The following is a 20,713-nucleotide window of genomic DNA, read 5'->3' on the forward strand; positions in this document are numbered from 1 at the left end:
TATAAGATGATTGCTGGTTTCCAATTAGCTAATAGTGTTAATAAACTTGATTCAAAACAAACAACTTTGTTAAAGCTCTTCTGAATACAGTTTGATCTTATTCAGAAAATGTAGCTGAAACTAAGTCTAACAACTTTATTAAAATAATCCAGAATCTAGGTCAATATTTTAATGTGCTACAATACGCTTTTTTTTTACCTGTCTGTAAGCATTTGGCTACTGTTAGAGTAAAGAACATAGAAAGATATTTGGTTGCTAAATTAAAATCAAAAAGACATTTTTTACTAGAATTGTAGTGAAATAATTTCGAAAAAAAAACACAATTGTCAATAAGCGTCCATCAGGCAATGCGTGGTAAGTTGAAACCAAAATAGATTGCAGTTATGCAGAGCGTATTGTTGTTAGGACTAGTTTCAATCATGTATAAATCAACTTGTTGCTTGTATTAAACACAGCTTGTGTAGTCCTTTCTGGAGTTTTTTAAGTGGTCGATTTTTGTTAGCGTTTTCAAAATAATTATATATTATGCTGGAAATGAAAATTCTTAAATGAATTATTAAAATGACAAAAAGTAAACAATTCTTTCTTTGTCTTTCATACAGACATGCCTTGTTCAATTTGTCTTCTTACTCTTTAGCCTTTTTGCGTCCAAAATTGAACATAGGCTTTCCATTCCTGTCTCTTGATTGCTATTCACAGCCGTATTTTGTCTGACATTTTTTAGGTTATTATGCCATCTCGCCATGGGTTTTGTTCTTCATTTTTCATCCAAAGCTTAACCACTTTATGATTTTTTTTATTCTATCGCCCGTCTTTTAGTCCAAGTAATGAAGCTTAAAATAGGACAAAACCTCGCAATTTTTACAGAATGGATTGATTTGCTTGAAAATTTGAGAATAAGTAGTGGATAGTCCAAGAATCAAAATCTATATCATGCCGAAAGGCGCTTTTACCATGGGGGTGTTTGCCACCCCATCTCGGGGGGTGGAAATTTTTTATTATATTTTAAACACAAAAGTTGGTAAAAACGTTCATTCTAAGCAAAAAACGTTCTATACATTTTTTTGATAAAATTGGTAGTTTTCGATTTATTCGCTATCGAAAGTGTTAGTTTTATATCGAAAAAATCAATGTTTTTAATAAGTTTTCTGTTAATAACTCCAAAAGTTTTCGTTTATGAAAACAACTTTACTTAACAAAAATGTACCTTTTAAAAAAATAAACAAAACCGTTTTTTTAAATATTCTTTAAGATCAATAGTAATCGAGTTGTATCCCGAATGAAGTACGTGCCTCCTAGTGGCGGGATACGGGCAACAATACATTGGCTTATAGGGCAGTCCTTACAGTAGGGATCCTGGCCTATACAGAAAAATGCAGGCGGGTGTGGGGTAATACTGCACTTTGGTTGCATTGGTGGTGTATTGGCTAAACGTGCAGGACAGGGCAGGGTATGGTGCTGATAGAAAAGGCATTCAGGCATCAAATATCCAAAAATCTTTTCAGGCCATAATAATGAAAAGACCTTCTCCAAACGAAATAAAAACTTATACTGAAATGATGGCATCTCCTGAGGTAAAATGTTCCGGAAGTAAAATGAGCCTCCATTCGGATCTCCGGGTGAGGACTATCTCAGGGGGAACACCATTGCAGGTTAGAAAAATCAGGATAGGGTCTTGGAATCTTGGTAGTCTTACAGGTAAGAGTCTGGAGTTAGTGGATGCGCTCAAACGAAGAAGAGTTCAAATTGCTTGTATTCAAGAAACTAGGTGGAAAGGACAAAGGGCGAAAGAACTAGGTGATGGATATAAATTGTGGTATGTAGGGAGTAGTAACACTAGAAATGGAGTTGGTATAATTGCTGATAGTGAAATGAAAGATAACGTAGTAGATGTTGTAAGAACGAGTGATAGAATGATGTCAGTGAAATTTGTAATTGATAAAGAGGTATTGAATGTTGTGTGTGTGTATGCTCCTCAAACAGGTCTGGGTGAGAATGAAAGAAGAGCTTTCTATGATCAATTGGGAGACATACTGAGTGATATTCCAGCGGAGGAGAAAGTTATAATAGGAGGTGATTTCAATGCACATGTGGGCCAAGCCAAGACAGGATATGAAACAATACATGGGGGATTAGGCTTTGGAACTAGAAATGAAGCTGGAGATGACATGCTAGAATTAGCAACAGCATTGGATATGGCGATTGTTAACACATTCTTTAAAAAGAGAGAAACTCAACTTATTACCTACAAAAGTGGACAACATCAATCCCAAATAGACTACTTCATGATAAGGAAAGAAGACATACGTGAATGCAAGGACTGCAAGGTAATAGTTAGTGAGACAGTAAGCCAACAACATAAGCTGCTTGTTCTGGACATCGAAGTAAAAAGCGAAACTAAACAAAAATATCGGAGAGGACCACAAAAAATCAAGTGGTGGATGCTAAAAGATGAGAAGGAAGGTCTATTCAGGGAAAGAATAGTAGAAAAAATATGTTGGAACATGAAAGGAAGCCCTAACACAATTTGGAGAAAAATGGCCAATATTATTAGAGAGACGGCTATTGAAATACTTGGGAAAACGTCAGGAAAGAAGTTTGAAGATAAAGAGACTTGGTGGTGGTCAAATGAAGTACAAGGAAACATAAAAGAGAAGAGAAAATTATATAAAAAGTGGCAAGAAACCAGATCGGACATAGATCTTCAAAACTATATGGTCGCCAAAAAGGAAGCGAAAGTAGCAGTAGCAAAAGCTAAAGCAGAAGCGTATTCAAACCTATACGATCAACTTGATACCAGGGAAGGCGAAACGAAGATATATAAAATAGCCAAACAGAGAGCAAAGAAAGCAAAAGATTTTAATCAGATTAGATGTATCCGAGATGAAAATAATAAAATACTAGTTCACGAAAGGGATGTCAAAAAGAGATGGAGAAAGTACTTTGACAGCTTATTAAATGAAGAATTTGACAGACAGCCTGTAGAGTCAACGGATACAGTAGCAGCAATGGTCACCAAAATAACCAACGAGGAAGTGGCTCAAGCGCTTCAAAAAATAAAGAAAGGAAAAGCGGTAGGACCAGATGATATTCCTGGGGAAGTATGGAGAGCATTGGGAGAGACAGGAACAAGGTGGCTAGCAGGTCTATTTAATAGAATTATGGAAGTTGGACAAATGCCAGACGAATGGAGAAGCAGTATACTGGTACCTGTTTACAAAAACAAGGGAGATATACAACAATGTACAAACTACAGGGCTATAAAACTGCTTAGCCACACCATGAAAATATGGGAAAGAGTAATTGATAGACGGATACGTGAAGAAACCGAAATATCCGAGAATCAATTTGGCTTTATGCAGGGTAGATCAACAACAGATACAATTTTCATTATAAGGCAGTTGATGGAAAAATACAGGAGTAAAGAAACAAACGCTCATATGGTATTCATTGATCTTGAGAAAGCATATGATAGAGTTCCTCGAGAGATTCTGTGGTGGGCACTCAATAAGAAAGGAGTCCCTGGTGAATATGTAAAGATTGTGAGGGATATGTATGAGGGAGTAACGACTAGTGTTAGGACAGGTGTGGGAGAGACTGATAAATTTCATGTGAAAGTAGGATTGCATCAAGGTTCTGTGCTTAGTCCGTATTTATTCTCATTAGTTTTGGACCAGATAACAGCGAAAATACAGGGGAACATTCCATGGTGCTTAATGTATGCTGATGATGTCGTGTTAGTAGGAAATAGTGAAAGAGACTTAGAACAAAAACTGGAACAGTGGAGACAAGCTCTGGAGGAAAAAGGTTTAAAACTTAGTAGGACAAAAACAGAGTATTTGGAATGTTCATTTAAAGATGGAGCTACTACAAATAAAATGGTATCTTTGGATGGTGAAATGATTGTAAAAAGCAATAGTTTTAAGTACCTAGGATCGGTATTACAGAGTAATGGAGAAATAGATGGAGATGCATGCAGTAGAATTAGGGCTGGATGGATGAAGTGGAAAGAAGCGAGTGGTGTGTTGTGTGACAGAAAAATTCCAATGAAGCTGAAGGGAAAATTCTATAAAACAGCCATAAGACCAGCTATGATGTACGGAACTGAATGTTGGGCAGTGAAAAAGAAAGAGGAACAGCGAATGCATGTGGCGGAAATGAGAATGCTTAGATGGATGAGTGGAGTGACAAAGAAGGATAAAATTAGAAATGAGTATATTAGGGGAAGTCTAGGTGTGGCACCAATTGATGCCAAAATGAGAGAGCATAGGTTAAGATGGTTTGGTCATGTTCAACGTCGAGACGTTAACCACCCAATACGAAGAATAGCTGAAGTGCAGATTCCTGGAAGGAGTAGGAGAGGAAGACCAAAGAAGAGCTGGGGGGAGACGATAAGGCAGGACATGTTGGTAAAGGGGATTAACATTGATATGGCCCAAGATAGAATTGTGTGGAGAAATGCAATTAGGGAAGCCGACCCCGCATAGGGATAAGGCAAAGAGAATGATGATGATCAATAGTAATCGAGTTATACTTTATTATATGTTAGCTCTTCTTCGTCAAATGCTAAACATTGTAGTTTCAAAGTCAAAGGACGGGAAAACGATGCATTTTTCGAGGATTACTTGTTGAAACTAATTTAAAGTACTTACAAATATCTATCTCGAGAAATAAAAAAAAAGTCTCTAGCTCAAAAATTAAGAGACTTATAATGAAAAGAATGTCAGTTCCCATTTTTTTTAAGGGAAAAAGTGATCGCAAGCAACCCCCTAATCACCACCCTAATTAAAATTAGTCATTAACCATATTTGGTCTTTTTTATTTATGTATTATTAATAGCTTCTAGAAGTTTGACCGGTTTAGAATGATTAGTTTTAAAAAAAATGGAGTTAAAAGCGAATAACGAATTTTTGTAGTTTGGAAAAAATTGGTTTTTCTTCAGAATAGTAAGATTAGTATCAGAGGTACGAAAAAATGTTTAAATATGAAATTGTAGCTTATTTAATTCCCAATAACCTGGTTCGCAAAAAATTTTTTACGGCAAAAATTGAGTGAGCTATTGACAATTAAATCTTTTAGTAATATGCAAAAACCACCTTTACCAACTCTTTCAAAGTCACCTCTTTTTGCGACTGAGGATTTTAAAAAGATTTAATATTAATAGGCTTATAGATCTTGTAACAACCTACGACATTATTTTCTACCAATCTTTCTAAGATACAAAATAAAAAAAGTTACAGTTAAAAAATCAATATATTTTTTTGAAAAAAAAAAAAGGAAAATCCAATTGGAAGCATAATAATGTAAGTTAGCAGTGTTTTTAGTCATTGGCCTTATTCATTCTTATTTATTTATGTATTGTTAATATATTCTAGAAGTTTGATCGGCTTAGAATGATTATTTTTTTTTTAACTGGGGTTAAAAGCGAATAACGAATTTTTGTAGTTTGGTAAAAAATGCCATTTTCTTCAGAATAGAAAGATTAGCATCAGAGATACGAAAAAATGTTTAAATATAAAATTGTAGGTTATTTAATTCCCAATAACTTGGTTTGAAAAAATTTTTTCTACGGCAAAAATTGAATGAATCGTAAATGAGTATATTATCGAAAAACATTGATTTTTTCGATATAGAACTAACACTTTCGATAGGGAATAAATCGAAAACTATTAATTTTATTAAAAAAATGTATGGAACATTTTTTGCTTAGAATGAATGTTTTTATCAACTTTTGCGGTCAAAATATAATAAAAAATTTCCACGCCCGAGATGGGGTGGCAGCCACCCCCATGGTAAAAGCGCCTTTCGGCATCATATAGATTTTGATCCTTGAACTATCTACTACTTATTCTCAAATTTTCAAGCAAATCGATCCATTCTGTAAAAATTGCGAGGTGAAAAGCTTCGGTTTCTGGACTATACAGGAAATTCATTTCCTTGTAGATTTCATAGGTTAATAGTTAAAGTACGTTAATAAAAGTAATTGTAAACCAGCAACGATCGATAAAATCTCCTAAACTACCATATATCTAATTGTTGCGATAGAAATAAATAAAATACCATAAAATCGGAACAAGAATTCCAAGAATCATACATAAGCTTTTGAGCTGAGAGTTTAAAAACATTACATTTAACTCGTGTACAACGTTGATACACTCTAGAGGCAACCACGTCCAACAAATGATATTTTAATATCGAAATATATTAGAAGATCATCCACTTAAACTAATTAAAAAATATCACATTAGCACAACCAGAAATTTTTTTAATACCTTAGGTAGGTAAAATTGTACGCGTCTTTAACGCGAAAGTCAGCCTCTGATTAAAGAGTATACATCATTCGTCTAAATCCTTGAATTATCTCTCTCCCCTATGGCGGTACAGCTCAAGTCGGGCCCCAGCATGCGCCTCCAAGTATCTCGGTCCCTGGCGGCTTTCCTCCAATTATCCACCCTCAATATATCTTTAGCATCAGTTCTCACTCCGCCTTTTCCTTGGTCTTCTTACTGGACGACGTCCCACGATAGTTCCGCTAAGCGTTCTACTAGGTGTTTTGTCATTATCAATTGTTGTATTTTTGCATAATTTGCTATTGGGACCGTGCAAGTTCGGCAAAGCGACACCTGGTTTCTACGCTCAGCAACATTATTCGCACTTTTAATTATATTGGCCAATTATATTAGTCCTGGTTACTGGATAATTGTCAAGGCCATAGTCCAAAAAAATAACAAGAAGAAAAAATAATATTCAGGTTATGTTATTAAAATGTAAACGTATTTAGTAAATAAAATTAGTTATTAAAATGCAGTACTGCAAGCAAAATACAATTAATTAAATTTACCTTTAATATAATAATTGCATATATCAATATTGTGGAGCAATATATAATTTTTCTTCTTCAATGACAGCAGGAATGAAATATACGTCAATTTCAATTGACAATATGAATTATTTAAGAAAGTTGCAATATTTCGCCGCTATTCTCGCACGATCGTTTCTCGTATCCCCTCCAAGTACTTGCACACCGCGAATAGAGGATTCTTTGTAATATTGGTTGAATTCGTGGCCGAACCTTATTCTCTATATAACATTGTCGCAATTGGGTCCCAATACCCTCCTTGTCTTTTTACTCATGATCCATGTTTCTACGCCATACTATATGTTGCTATTGGTCGTATGATGGTTTTATATATTTTAAACTTTACTTTAGAGTATGCTTTATTTGCAGAGAGAAGTATGCTTTATTAGTAAGCATTATTTGTTTCTGTGTTTCCTACTCCTCGCTGCCGTCCTATACGCCCAAATATATGTGAGCTATTTTCTTCTTCTTAGAGTATTCTCTCCTCAATGGAGGTTGGCTAATACAATTGCAAACTCTTCCCTGTCTTCAACTGTTCTTATTAGTTGTTGAAAATTCAGCCCTGTCTATTGTCGGATGTTTCTGAGCCACGACAGTCTTTTCCTTCATAGTTCTCTCTTTCCCTCGATGTTTCCTTTCACTATAAGTTAAGCATATTGGTACTTATTATTTCTCAGTATGTGGCCTAGATATGATGTTTTTCTAACTTTCACTGTGTTGAAAAGTCCTCTTTCCTTGAACTTTCTATGCAGAACTCATTCGTTTAATATATGCGATGTCCATGAAATTTTGAGGATTCTTGGGTAGATCTACATTTCAAAAGCCTCCAATTTTATTTAGGGTTGATTTTTTAAGGGTCCATGTCTCATCTGCATAGAGAAGAGTCAACCAGACTTTGATAAACGCAGTCGAATTTCGAGTTTTATTCAAGAATCACAAAGTTTTTTATTTTTTCGAAAGATTTTCTGGCCTGTTTTATTATCGATCTTATTTCTAGATCAGGATTTAGGCTGCTATCGATCCAACATCCCAGGTACTTAAATCTATTGATCTGTTCTAAAACTTGCCCATTTATTGTGCAAGGTTGAGGTACGTTTTGGTTTTTTTCAGATTGACATCACTTTGGTTTTTTTAATGTTTATTTTCATACCAAATTGCTCACAGGTCGAGTTGGTCTTGTCGATGAAACGTTGCAGGCTCAAATCGGAATCCGCAATCAACAACGTATCATTGGCGTATCTGATGCTGTTGATATTTACGCTATTCACCTTGACCCCATCCTTTGAATCCTTCGGTTCCTCTTTAAATGGAAACTCAGAGTAAAGATTAAATAAACAGCAGAGGCGACAGAACACATCCTTGTCTAACTCCCCTTCATTTTTACTTCTGCGTATGTGGAACCTTCGATCCTAACTCGGGCGCTTTGGTTCCAGTACAAGTTTTTTGATAATTTGATGTCTTTGTCATCTATTACCTACAGTAGTACCTACAGCTGTTTTACTACCTCAATATTAGCGTCATCTATTGTCAAATTCTGCAAGCTTTTTTTGAAGTTAAATTGCGGCATATTTCCAAGAAAAATACATTAAGATGCTCTAAGCAAATAGCCGCAACAATATTCTATTCTTGCTCTTTGTACTTGTCATTTTGTTTGTCCATACAATATAATAATATATTATGTGGAATATGCACTAACCCTTGTGATGCTATTATCGCTTATTGCAGTATATCCTAATTTTATAAACATACATCTGAAGAGTTTGCTAGTTTTTCTTAGCTGTCGTTATTTTACATTCAAGGTTATTATGCTTTTGTATTTTGGATTCAAGGTTATCAGCTTTACATTACCAATTTGTACATAAAACTCAATATTAATCAGCAACTGACTTCCATCTCCCTAAAATGTATCAACTTATTCCACTAAAATTTGTAACACCTAAAAAGTGAAAAAGATTTAATCGTCTTCTTCATCTTCGTTATCAGAAATATACTTTCTCTGACGTTTCCTCCTACTACTAGCACCGATACTATTGAGCTTTCTGCTCTTGAGCTTAATCTTCATCTTCACCGTGGACTCGGCCTCGGGCTTTTTCACAACTGGCTCGGTGTCAGACTTAGATTCCTCTTTCTCTTCTTCTGCCTCCGATTCGCCTCCGTCCATTTCGATGCGTTGTTTAGCGTTGCAGAACACCGACTGAAGCACGATGCTGTCTTCGTGAATCAGAGAGGCTTCTTCGTTGTAGATTTGAGCGTTTTGACAAAGCAGCATGAAGTCTCGTTCAAGGTCTGCAAAGTCCGTGTACTAAAAAAGAAATTAAATAATATATAATGATAATAATGATAAATATATGATATACATATCAAAGGGGGGAAAGTGGCCGTTAAAATTAAGCGAGATTAGCATTGGTACAAAAATAATATCATCATCAATGGCGCTACAGCCCTATGAAAGAGCCTCGACCTTCCTAAGTCTATTACGCCAGTCAGTCCTATCCATTGACAACCGTTGCCGTTTGCTGCGCCTATTTTTCTCCCATCCTCATCTACACCATCCTTCCATCTGAGTTTTGGCCTACCCCTATTTCTACTTCCCACAGGTTATGGCATAAGGATTCTTCTAGGAGGGTTGTTATGCTGTGATCTTGCTAGATGTCCTGCCCATCTTAGTCTTCCTATTCTTATAAGAGATACTACGTCTTTACCACCAAATTTTTGTTTATATCTGTGGTATACTTCGTGGTTGTACCTCCTCCTCCAAACGCCATTTTCACAGATGCCACCGAATATTCCTCTCAGGATCCTTCGTTGAAATTTAACTGGGTTCTTTATCCCAGTTTTGTTATTGTTTTTTGTCTTTAGAACTTGGACTTATTTTTTAGGTCTTACTTTGTTAAAAGCAATTCTTTAGATTTCTCATCCAGGACATACATACTTCTACGGCCCTGATTCCTACGTACTTTATGCCGGATTTATACTCAGCTATTGCCACTGCAGAGTTACCGTTCGCAGAGGTGACGACAGTTTGGAGAGATTAATTGTTTCTGGAAACGTTCCGGGGAGAAGATCAAGAGGACGATCACCAACTAGATGGTCTGACCAAATAAAGCATTCAGCTGGAAACTCATTCTGCGCAGCTCTTAGAGCAGCTGAAGATAGAGACCAATGGAGAAACATTGTTAGGAATATTGGAAGAAATCACGATCCTCAGTAATGGGGAAACGACAGGAGAGAGAGATTGCCACTGCTGCTGCCGTTGACGGAAATATTGCCCGAAATATGATATCGACGCGAGTGAGGTGTTCACATCAGTTCCTCGCCAATGTCCTCACAACTCATTACCGAACGACTCATAACAAAGGAATGTGACAACAGCATCGTCTTGCTCCCTTACTCACTTGCCGGCAAGTGAGAGCCGGCTTCGCCGGCGGCAAGTGAGAGAGAGAGAGAGTAGCTGAATGTAAATACCCACTCGTATTCGCGCTGCCTCTCCTTTGACTTCCGCCACAAAAACCGACTCTTAGGGTATGTAGGTGCAATGGTAGTAGCATGACGAGCAGCAGCGCGAGTGAGCTATTTACACATTCACGCTGCCCACTTCCCTGTCCAATTTCCTGTCCAAGAGGACTGAGTATAAATGCGGTATTAATCTTTCCCTGCATTGTATGGTACAGAGCATACATTAGGTATGCTCTTAAATAATAAAATATATTGTTAATAATAAATTCCTAAACAATTTATAAAATAAAACCTTCTCACCTTGCCATCTTCGATCCTATTTAGTATTTTATTTATATCAATTGGTTTCTTGATAATTTCGTAATAATCCGGATAATCTTTTTTCGGTGGTAGTTTAATAAAGGGTTCGCTTAACAATCTACCATCACTAAAATATCAACAGTTATTATATTAAGGGCCGGTTGTTCGAACGCTAATCAAGAATGATCATTATCAAATAATTAATTACTGTCAATGTCAACTTTGTTTGGGTTGTTAAAAAGTCTGTGGAGTCTATAATCAATTAATATAACAATCATTATTAACATAATTAATAATAAATCTCATAATTGTAATTAATTATGTTTTCAGCAACCCAAACAAAGTTGACATTGACAGTTTTGGTGACAGTAATTAAATATTTGATAATGATCATTGTTGATTAGCGTTCGAACAACCGGCCCTTACAGTTATAACAACAATACAAAAACGTAAATAAAAGAATAATAAAATCAAAGAAGCGAAGGCATTGTTGCTGTCAGAAAAATGTGCAGGGATCGAAAGATTAGATAAACAACATGACAGCTTTAAAATATACAGAAAAATTAAAGAAACAGTTGGCATATACAAAAAAAGGTATTGGAAACATAGTAGACAAAAACAACAAAATAATAATTGAAAGTGCAGAGAAAATGTATAGGTGGGAAGAAAATATTAAACAGCTATTAAAAGGTATAAAAAGTGATAAAGCCATGGGACCGGATGAAATACCTACAGAAATTTTAAGACTAGTAACAGAGAAACTCATGGATATAATAGTAGAAATATTCAACGAAACTTACTATACCAGGGAGATACAAAAAGAATTGCTAATATCTGAGTTCGTCGCAACACCCAAAAACCCAACGCAATGAAATGTGACAAATATAGGACATGAAGAGATTAACTACAATTTTAATGCATAAGTTAGTTACAAAACTTTTCCGATGATTGTGTTTTTAGTAAAATGACTTAAAATTAATTAATTGGTATACTCTTAAGGTACGATTCCGACATCGACTGCAGGCGGCAGAAGGCTTTACACTAATTCTTTGCACTATTAATGTGTATGAGACTGATTCCGACATCTAACTGCAATTACTGTCCGGCAGAACGTCAGTTGCTAATAATTACACAAATTAATAGTGCAAAGTAAACACGTATGTCATGGTAACAACTGTAACTGCCGTCTGCAGTTGATGTCGAAATCGTACCTTTATATTATGTATAGCAACGGAATTGTGCGAAAATACTGAAAAAAGTGCGTTAACAGACATCAACAAGAAAGTGTCAAAAGAAATCAGAAAAGATCTAAGGGAGTTTAAAACTCAAGGCATCCAGAAAACCATAGAAGAAAACAAAAGTTTGAAAGTTTTACGAAGGAAATTGAACAACGGAAAATGCGAAATACATAAATTCAAAAATAAAAAGGGCGGAATAAGATCAAATAGACAAGATTTACTAAATACCGTAAAAGAATTTTATTTGGAACTATATAGGAGCCAAAGGCTAAATCAAAATAATCTGAGGGAAGCGGTTTCAAAGAAAATAATAAACCAAGGCTCCGAAATACTACCAGAGATAACCACTAGCGAAATCCATCAAGCACTGAGAAAAATGAAAAATGGAAAAGCACCAGGTGAAGATGGAGTCGTAACAGAGGCCATTAAAAACGGAGGCTACATTCTTATAGGTAAAATAAAAAATCTCTTTAACTTATGCCTTCATCAAAAGTCGATACCTGAAAAATGGAAAAACGCAATAGCAATACTTTTGCATAAGAAGGGAGATAAGACAGACCTAGAACATTACAGACCCATTAGCCTGCTAAACCACTTATACAAACTCTTTACAAAAGTAGTGACATCAAGAGTAGAAAAGAAGCTAGATTTTACCAGCCAAAAGAACAAGCTGGATTTTGATCAAACTTTGGAACAAACGACCATCTGCAGGCAGTAAAGTTACTAATTGAAAAGTCAATAGAATATAATAAGGCCCTTGTCCTAGCATTCGTGGATTTTCATAAAGCCACGATTTTTGACACGATAGAGCTGGATAGTATTTTAGAAGCTCTAAATGAATGCCGCCTTTACTATCGTTACAGTACACTCATATATAATATTTATAAAGAGTCAACAATGAGTGTTAAGTTACATGATAAGACCAAACAAATAAGCATAGAACGCGGCGTAAGACAAGGAGACACACTCTCGCCAAAACTATTCATAACTGTTCTGGAATATGCCTTTAAGATACTCAACTGGGACAATAAAGGGATCACAATAGATGGAGAAAAGTTAAATCATCTTCGTTTTGCAGATGACATAGTCCTTATAACCGATGACCTAGGAGAAGTAAAGGAAATGCTAAATGAGTTAGACGCTATCTGCTGGAAAATAGGCCTGAAAATGAACTTTTCTAAAACTAAATTTATGACTAATCTGGTTCGTAGCGGACAGCTGATTATACGTGAACAAGAAATAGAACTAGTGGAACAGTACATTTACTTGGGTCATGAAATTAGAATTGGCAGAGATAACCAAACGTGCGAAATAAAAAGAAGATTAACTCTTGCTTGGGCAGCTTACGGAGCTCTGAGAGACATATTTAGGAGCAGTATACCGATCGCTTTGAACAGACAAGTGTTTGATCAATGTGTGCTGCCGGTAATGACATATGGAGCAGAGACACTGACTCTAACCAAGGCAACAGCGTCGAAAATGCGGGTTGCTCAAAGGCGTATGGAAAGATCCATGCTGGGTGTAACCCTACGGGATAAAATAAGAAATGAAGATCTCAGACAAAGAACCGGTATCGCAGATGTTATGAACGTATCACCAGGCTCAAATGGAACTGGACAGGACACGTCGCCAGGCTGAAAGATTCAAGATGGACACGAAAGCTGATGGAATGGAGACCAACAGAAGATAAACGCAGTAGAGGAAGGCCGCCTGCACGATGGACAGATGATATCAGGCGGATTAGTAAAAACTGGCCACAATCAGCACAAAACGTGAAATGTGGAAACAATTGGGGGAGACCTATGTTCAGCAGTGGACGTGAATTGGTTGGATGATGATAAAGGAATTGTGTGTTTATTGTTTATTGTGTAAGTACTTTTTAGGTCATAAACGCACAGTCAACGGAAAAAGTAATAATAAATATGTATATTCTCGAACCAAATTGATTACTTTACCTATCCTTGTATCTAGTAACTATCGCCATCAACCTCTTCATCTGTTTCTTAATCTTCGTATCGCCAATTTGTAATTTAGTTTTTCTCTTGACGATATTACCTACTTCACAGTCAGAGTCATCGCCACGTTTTCGTCTTTTCCGACCTTTCTTTTTCTTGACCTTTTCTTCTTCCTCGTCTTCTTCTTCGTAATCCCCAGGATCATCTATTGCCTACAAATTATTAACATTTAAGAAAACTGTATCCATAATAATAGATCTATTAAATGTTCAAAACGAACTATAAGCTGTTAATTTTCTTTTTAGCTTTCTTCACCTTTTGATCTTCCTCATCTTCTTCGTTTCCAGTGTGGGTTACAGCCTAAAATTATTAATATTTAAGAAAAATTGAGCAATAAACCTATTAAAATATTTTGTCTAAGGAAAAGTAACTTTTGTCTATGACACTTATATTTACAGAAACTTTTACTATGAATTTTTTTTGAGTTTTGGCAACAAATATCTTCTTCTTCTTTCTAGTATGATAGATCATGTAGTAGGTTACTGCCTGTTCATTGTCATTAAGTCTTCACCAGACGATGAGGTCCAGCCATCTCGCCATCGTTTTGGTGGTCTACCCTGTGGTCTTTTACCTACAGGGTTATTCGTTTTTGCGCTTTTAACGAGTCTGCTGTTCTCCATTCTCTTTATATGTTTGTTCCAATATCTTCGTCTCTGTCTGACCCACCTTCCTATGTCCTGTATTCCACAGTTTTGTCTGATGTCTTCACTTCTTGTCATGTCACGTAGAGTCTTGCCTTGTATATTTCTTAGTGTTCTCATTTCAACTGTTCTCATCATTTGTAACGTTCTATTTGAGTCTGGTCTTGTTTCCGCGGCATATGCTTCGCGGTGTGCAAGTACTTGGAAGGGAAACGAGAAACGACCGTGCGCGAGTCGCGGAGAAATATTGCAACTATCTTAAATAATTCATATTGTCAATTGAAATTGTCAAATTGACGTATATTTCATACCTTCTGTCATTGAAGCAGAAAAATTATATATTGCTCCACAATATTGATATAATATGCAATTATTATATAAAGGTAAATTTAATTAATTGTATTTTGCTTGCAGTACTGCATTTTAATAACTAATTTTATTTACTTACAATTGTTTACGTTTTCTGTACATAACCTGAATCTTATTTTTTCTTCTTATTATTTTTTTGGACTATGGCCTTGACAATTATCCAGTAACCAGGACTAATATAATTGGCCAATATAATTAAAAGTGCGAATAAAAGTACAGAGCGTAGAAATAGGGGTCGCTTTGCCGAACTCGCACGGTCTTATTGTTATTTTATATATTTTGACTTCGCTTTCAGTATTTAGATATTTGTTCTTCCATGCGATTTCTTTCAGGCATCCCGTGATTCTAGCTGCTTTCATTGTTTGTCCTCTGACCTCTTTTGAGAGATTTTCATAGCCTGTTATTTCGGCTCCATGATATTGAAGTGATTCACCTGTTTCCATGTTTTGGAGTCAATTTCCAATTTGCATCTTATCGGTTACATGGAAATTACTAGGCACTTAGTCTTTTGGCGTTGATGAGCATATTTATCTCTTTAGCTTTAGTATTAAATGCATGCAGTAGCCTTTGGAGATTGTCTTCAGAATCGGCGATAAGGACAGCATCGGCAACAAATATGAGATAAAAAACGCTGAACTTAAACTTCGCATTATAAACGATCTTACGTCACGAGAAATGTTTCCACGAAGACGGCATTGGGTGAAATTTGTAGATAAAGTTGTGTAATTTCGAAAAACGTACTTGTGCAATCGAAAATACGCCCGTTTACACGTTTTAGATCGTTTGTAATGTGAAAGTTTAAATTCTGCGTTTTTAGGCATATTTCAAATAACTCATATTTATTTCCAAAACTCAAAATCGAAATTACATGTTATATTTTTTGAAGATTAGGTTCTAACAATGGAAATTACACAGTGACCGCGGTCAATGGAAGTGGTAAATTTAACAGCTTTATAGAAACTGACTTCATTTGCAACAAAATGAAAAATTGCTTACAATAACTGCACCTTTCACCGTTAAAAACCATTTTGATTTTTGTCCATAGGACACTCTTATCAAAACATATCGAATTCTAGCTGTGTCGGTAAATTTCTCTATTACAGATTTGTGCCCTATTCAGTATGTGCAACTAAGTTTTACCTTTAACCATTCTTTCTCCGTTAAACTATCCGTATAATCCACTTCTTTTCGATGTCTACTTCCTCTTCCCAAGATACTGTCATTATCTTCATAGTTCCAGCAATCCACTTCGTCATCTTCTTTGATTAGCCAATCAGGTAGCTCGCTTATTTCCAGTAATCGAGATTTTCTGGCTGATCCGAGTTTAGCATCTTCTCGTCTTCTTTCTAGATCCATTTTCTGGAAGAGTTCGAACTCGTTTTCAGACCTAGCAATCATCTGATTAACAGTTTCGTCATCAGGAACTTCGTTTTCTTCCTAAAAATAAAAGAAATAACCAAATGAAGAACAGAGTTAACAATTTTTTTATATCTGACATATTTAACCCTTAACCCGGGAATAGTCGCGCTCACTGCTGTCACGTAGGCAGTCACGCGTAGAGAAAAAATCTCACAATACGAAATTAAACTCGAAAACATAATTTAAACTCGAAACTAAAACAAATTTATATTTTATAAAAATAAAAATGTATACCATTTTTATTCATTCAGTTGCGGTGCGAAACCAAAACTGTCTTAATTTTTTACTCAGATCAGAGAGTGCAGCCAGCACTCTTATCGACGATTTCACCTCTTGTTAGAGGTTCATCAGAGACTGCATAGGCTGCTTTTCTCTGGCCCAGGTAAAAACTTTCGACATATCCATCTCCCACCGCAACTGACGAGATGGTAGTAGGTGCCTAGCGGCATCTGCTAAATAAAAGACTAAGTTTTTCAACCTAATAAAAATATTTGTAAATTAAATATTTTTAAAAGATTTTTAATTGAAAAACTTTATTGGCCCATTTCCTGGTGACAACCTCCAAGGCTTCTACAATATGCAAGCCAAATGGATGCTGCAGTGAAGACTAAAGGGAAGGAATTCTACACTATGCAATTCACAACCCCCGTCTGCAGCGTGGTAAAGTTCCAACGGAAAATGGACCTAGTTACTCTATAGGAGTAATACTAATATAAAAATAAAAATGTATACCATTTTTATTCATTCAGTTGCGGTGCGAAACCAAAACTGTCTTAATTTTTACTCAGATCAGAGAGTGCAGCCAGCACTCTTATCGACGATTTCACCTCTTGTTAGAGGTTCATCAGAGACTGCATAGGCTGCTTTTCTCTGGCCCAGGTAAAAACTTTCGACATATCCATCTCCCACCGCAACTGACGAGATGGTAGTAGGTGCCTAGCGGCATCTGCTAAATAAAAGACTAAGTTTTTCAACCTAATAAAAATATTTGTAAATTAAATATTTTTAAAAGATTTTTAATTGAAAAACTTTATTGGCCCATTTCCTGGTGACAACCTCCAAGGCTTCTACAATATGCAAGCCAAATGGATGCTGCAGTGAAGACTAAAGGGAAGGAATTCTACACTATGCAATTCACAACCCCCGTCTGCAGCGTGGTAAAGTTCCAACGGAAAATGGACCTAGTTACTCTATAGGAGTAATACTAATATAAAAATAAAAATGTATACCATTTTTATTCATTCAGTTGCGGTGCGAAACCAAAACTGTCTTAATTTTTACTCAGATCAGAGAGTGCAGCCAGCACTCTTATCGACGATTTCACCTCTTGTTAGAGGTTCATCAGAGACTGCATAGGCTGCTTTTCTCTGGCCCAGGTAAAAACTTTCGACATATCCATCTCCCACCGCAACTGACGAGATGGTAGTAGGTGCCTAGCGGCATCTGCTAAATAAAAGACTAAGTTTTTCAACCTAATAAAAATATTTGTAAATTAAATATTTTTAAAAGATTTTTAATTGAAAAACTTTATTGGCCCATTTCCTGGTGACAACCTCCAAGGCTTCTACAATATGCAAGCCAAATGGATGCTGCAGTGAAGACTGCAGGGAGATGGATATGTCGAAAGTTTTTACCTGGGCCAGAGAAAAGCAGCCTATGCAGTCTCTGATGAACCTCTAACAAGAGGTGAAATCGTCGATAAGAGTGCTGGCTGCACTCTCTGATCTGAGTAAAAATTAAGACAGTTTTGGTTTCGCACCGCAACTGAATGAATAAAAATGGTATACATTTTTATTTTTATATTAGTATTACTCCTATAGAGTAACTAGGTCCATTTTCCGTTGGAACTTTACCACGCTGCAGACGGGGGTTGTGAATTGCATAGTGTAGAATTCCTTCCCTTTAGTCTTCACTGCAGCATCCATTTGGCTTGCATATTGTAGAAGCCTTGGAGGTTGTCACCAGGAAATGGGCCAATAAAGTTTTTCAATTAAAAATCTTTTAAAAATATTTAATTTACAAATATTTTTATTAGGTTGAAAAACTTAGTCTTTTATTTAGCAGATGCCGCTAGGCACCTACTACCATCTCGTCAGTTGCGGTGGGAGATGGATATGTCGAAAGTTTTTACCTGGGCCAGAGAAAAGCAGCCTATGCAGTCTCTGATGAACCTCTAACAAGAGGTGAAATCGTCGATAAGAGTGCTGGCTGCACTCTCTGATCTGAGTAAAAATTAAGACAGTTTTGGTTTCGCACCGCAACTGAATGAATAAAAATGGTATACATTTTTATTTTTATATTAGTATTACTCCTATAGAGTAACTAGGTCCATTTTCCGTTGGAACTTTACCACGCTGCAGACGGGGGTTGTGAATTGCATAGTGTAGAATTCCTTCCCTTTAGTCTTCACTGCAGCATCCATTTGGCTTGCATATTGTAGAAGCCTTGGAGGTTGTCACCAGGAAATGGGCCAATAAAGTTTTTCAATTAAAAATCTTTTAAAAATATTTAATTTACAAATATTTTTATTAGGTTGAAAAACTTAGTCTTTTATTTAGCAGATGCCGCTAGGCACCTACTACCATCTCGTCAGTTGCGGTGGGAGATGGATATGTCGAAAGTTTTTACCTGGGCCAGAGAAAAGCAGCCTATGCAGTCTCTGATGAACCTCTAACAAGAGGTGAAATCGTCGATAAGAGTGCTGGCTGCACTCTCTGATCTGAGTAAAAATTAAGAGAGTTTTGGTTTCGCACCGCAACTGAATGAATAAAAATGGTATACATTTTTATTTTTATATTAGTATTACTCCTATAGAGTAACTAGGTCCATTTTCCGTTGGAACTTTACCACGCTGCAGACGGGGGTTGTGAATTGCATAGTGTAGAATTCCTTCCCTTTAGTCTTCACTGCAGCATCCATTTGGCTTGCATATTGTAGAAGCCTTGGAGGTTGTCACCAGGAAATGGGCCAATAAAGTTTTTCAATTAAAAATCTTTTAAAAATATTTAATTTACAAATATTTTTATTAGGTTGAAAAACTTAGTCTTTTATTTAGCAGATGCCGCTAGGCACCTACTACCATCTCGTCAGTTGCGGTGGGAGATGGATATGTCGAAAGTTTTTACCTGGGCCAGAGAAAAGCAGCCTATGCAGTCTCTGATGAACCTCTAACAAGAGGTGAAATCGTCGATAAGAGTGCTGGCTGCACTCTCTGATCTGAGTAAAAATTAAGACAGTTTTGGTTTCGCACCGCAACTGAATGAATAAAAATGGTATACATTTTTATTTTTATATTAGTATTACTCCTATAGAGTAACTAGGTCCATTTTCCGTTGGAACTTTACCACGCTGCAGACGGGGGTTGTGAATTGCATAGTGTAGAATTCCTTCCCTTTAGTCTTCACTGCAGCATCCATTTGGCTTGCATATTGTAGAAGCCTTGGAGGTTGTCACCAGGAAATGGGCCAATAAAGTTTTTCAATTAAAAATCTTTTAAAAATATTTAATTTACAAATATTTTTATTAGGTTGAAAAACTTAGTCTTTTATTTAGCAGATGCCGCTAGGCACCTACTACCATCTCGTCAGTTGCGGTGGGAGATGGATATGTCGAAAGTTTTTACCTGGGCCAGAGAAAAGCAGCCTATGCAGTCTCTGATGAACCTCTAACAAGAGGTGAAATCGTCGATAAGAGTGCTGGCTGCACTCTCTGATCTGAGTAAAAATTAAGACAGTTTTGGTTTCGCACCGCAACTGAATGAATAAAAATGGTATACATTTTTATTTTTATATTAGTATTACTCCTATAGAGTAACTAGGTCCATTTTCCGTTGGAACTTTACCACGCTGCAGACGGGGGTTGTGAATTGCATAGTGTAGAATTCCTTCCCTTTAGTCTTCACTGCAGCATCCATTTGGCTTGCATATTGTAGAAGCCTTGGAGGTTGTCACCAGGAAATGGGCCAATAAAGTTTTTCAATTAAAAATCTTTTAAAAATATTTAATTTACAAATATTTTTATTAGGTTGAAAAACTTAGTCTTTTATTTAGCAGATGCCGCTAGGCACCTACTACCATCTCGTCAGTTGCGGTGGGAGATGGATATGTCGAAAGTTTTTACCTGGGCCAGAGAAAAGCAGCCTATGCAGTCTCTGATGAACCTCTAACAAGAGGTGAAATCGTCGATAAGAGTGCTGGCTGCACTCTCTGATCTGAGTAAAAATTAAGACAGTTTTGGTTTCGCACCGCAACTGAATGAATAAAAATGGTATACATTTTTATTTTTATATTAGTATTACTCCTATAGAGTAACTAGGTCCATTTTCCGTTGGAACTTTACCACGCTGCAGACGGGGGTTGTGAATTGCATAGTGTAGAATTCCTTCCCTTTAGTCTTCACTGCAGCATCCATTTGGCT

The 20,713-nt window shown here is 36.3% G+C and overlaps 1 protein-coding gene across 1 annotated transcript in view; it reads right to left on the reverse strand.

Annotated features, from left to right (window-relative positions):
- Nucleotides 1–5,709: 5,709 nt before the first annotated feature.
- Nucleotides 5,710–20,713, reverse strand: part of LOC114331958 (ATP-dependent helicase brm-like) — a 120,696-nt gene continuing 105,692 nt past the window's right edge. Inside the window, exons 16-19 of the mRNA XM_028281650.2 lie at nt 16,019–16,315; nt 13,809–14,020; nt 10,616–10,742; nt 5,710–9,161 (exon numbers count right to left, since the gene is read on the reverse strand). Of these exons, the coding sequence (XP_028137451.1) occupies nt 8,814–9,161; nt 10,616–10,742; nt 13,809–14,020; nt 16,019–16,315 (984 nt within the window). The 3' untranslated portion in view covers nt 5,710–8,813. The remainder of the gene's footprint in view (nt 9,162–10,615; nt 10,743–13,808; nt 14,021–16,018; nt 16,316–20,713) is intronic.

The sequence above is a fragment of the Diabrotica virgifera genome, chromosome 5, assembly GCF_917563875.1.
Source record: "Diabrotica virgifera virgifera chromosome 5, PGI_DIABVI_V3a".
Lineage (NCBI taxonomy): Eukaryota > Metazoa > Arthropoda > Insecta > Coleoptera > Chrysomelidae > Diabrotica > Diabrotica virgifera.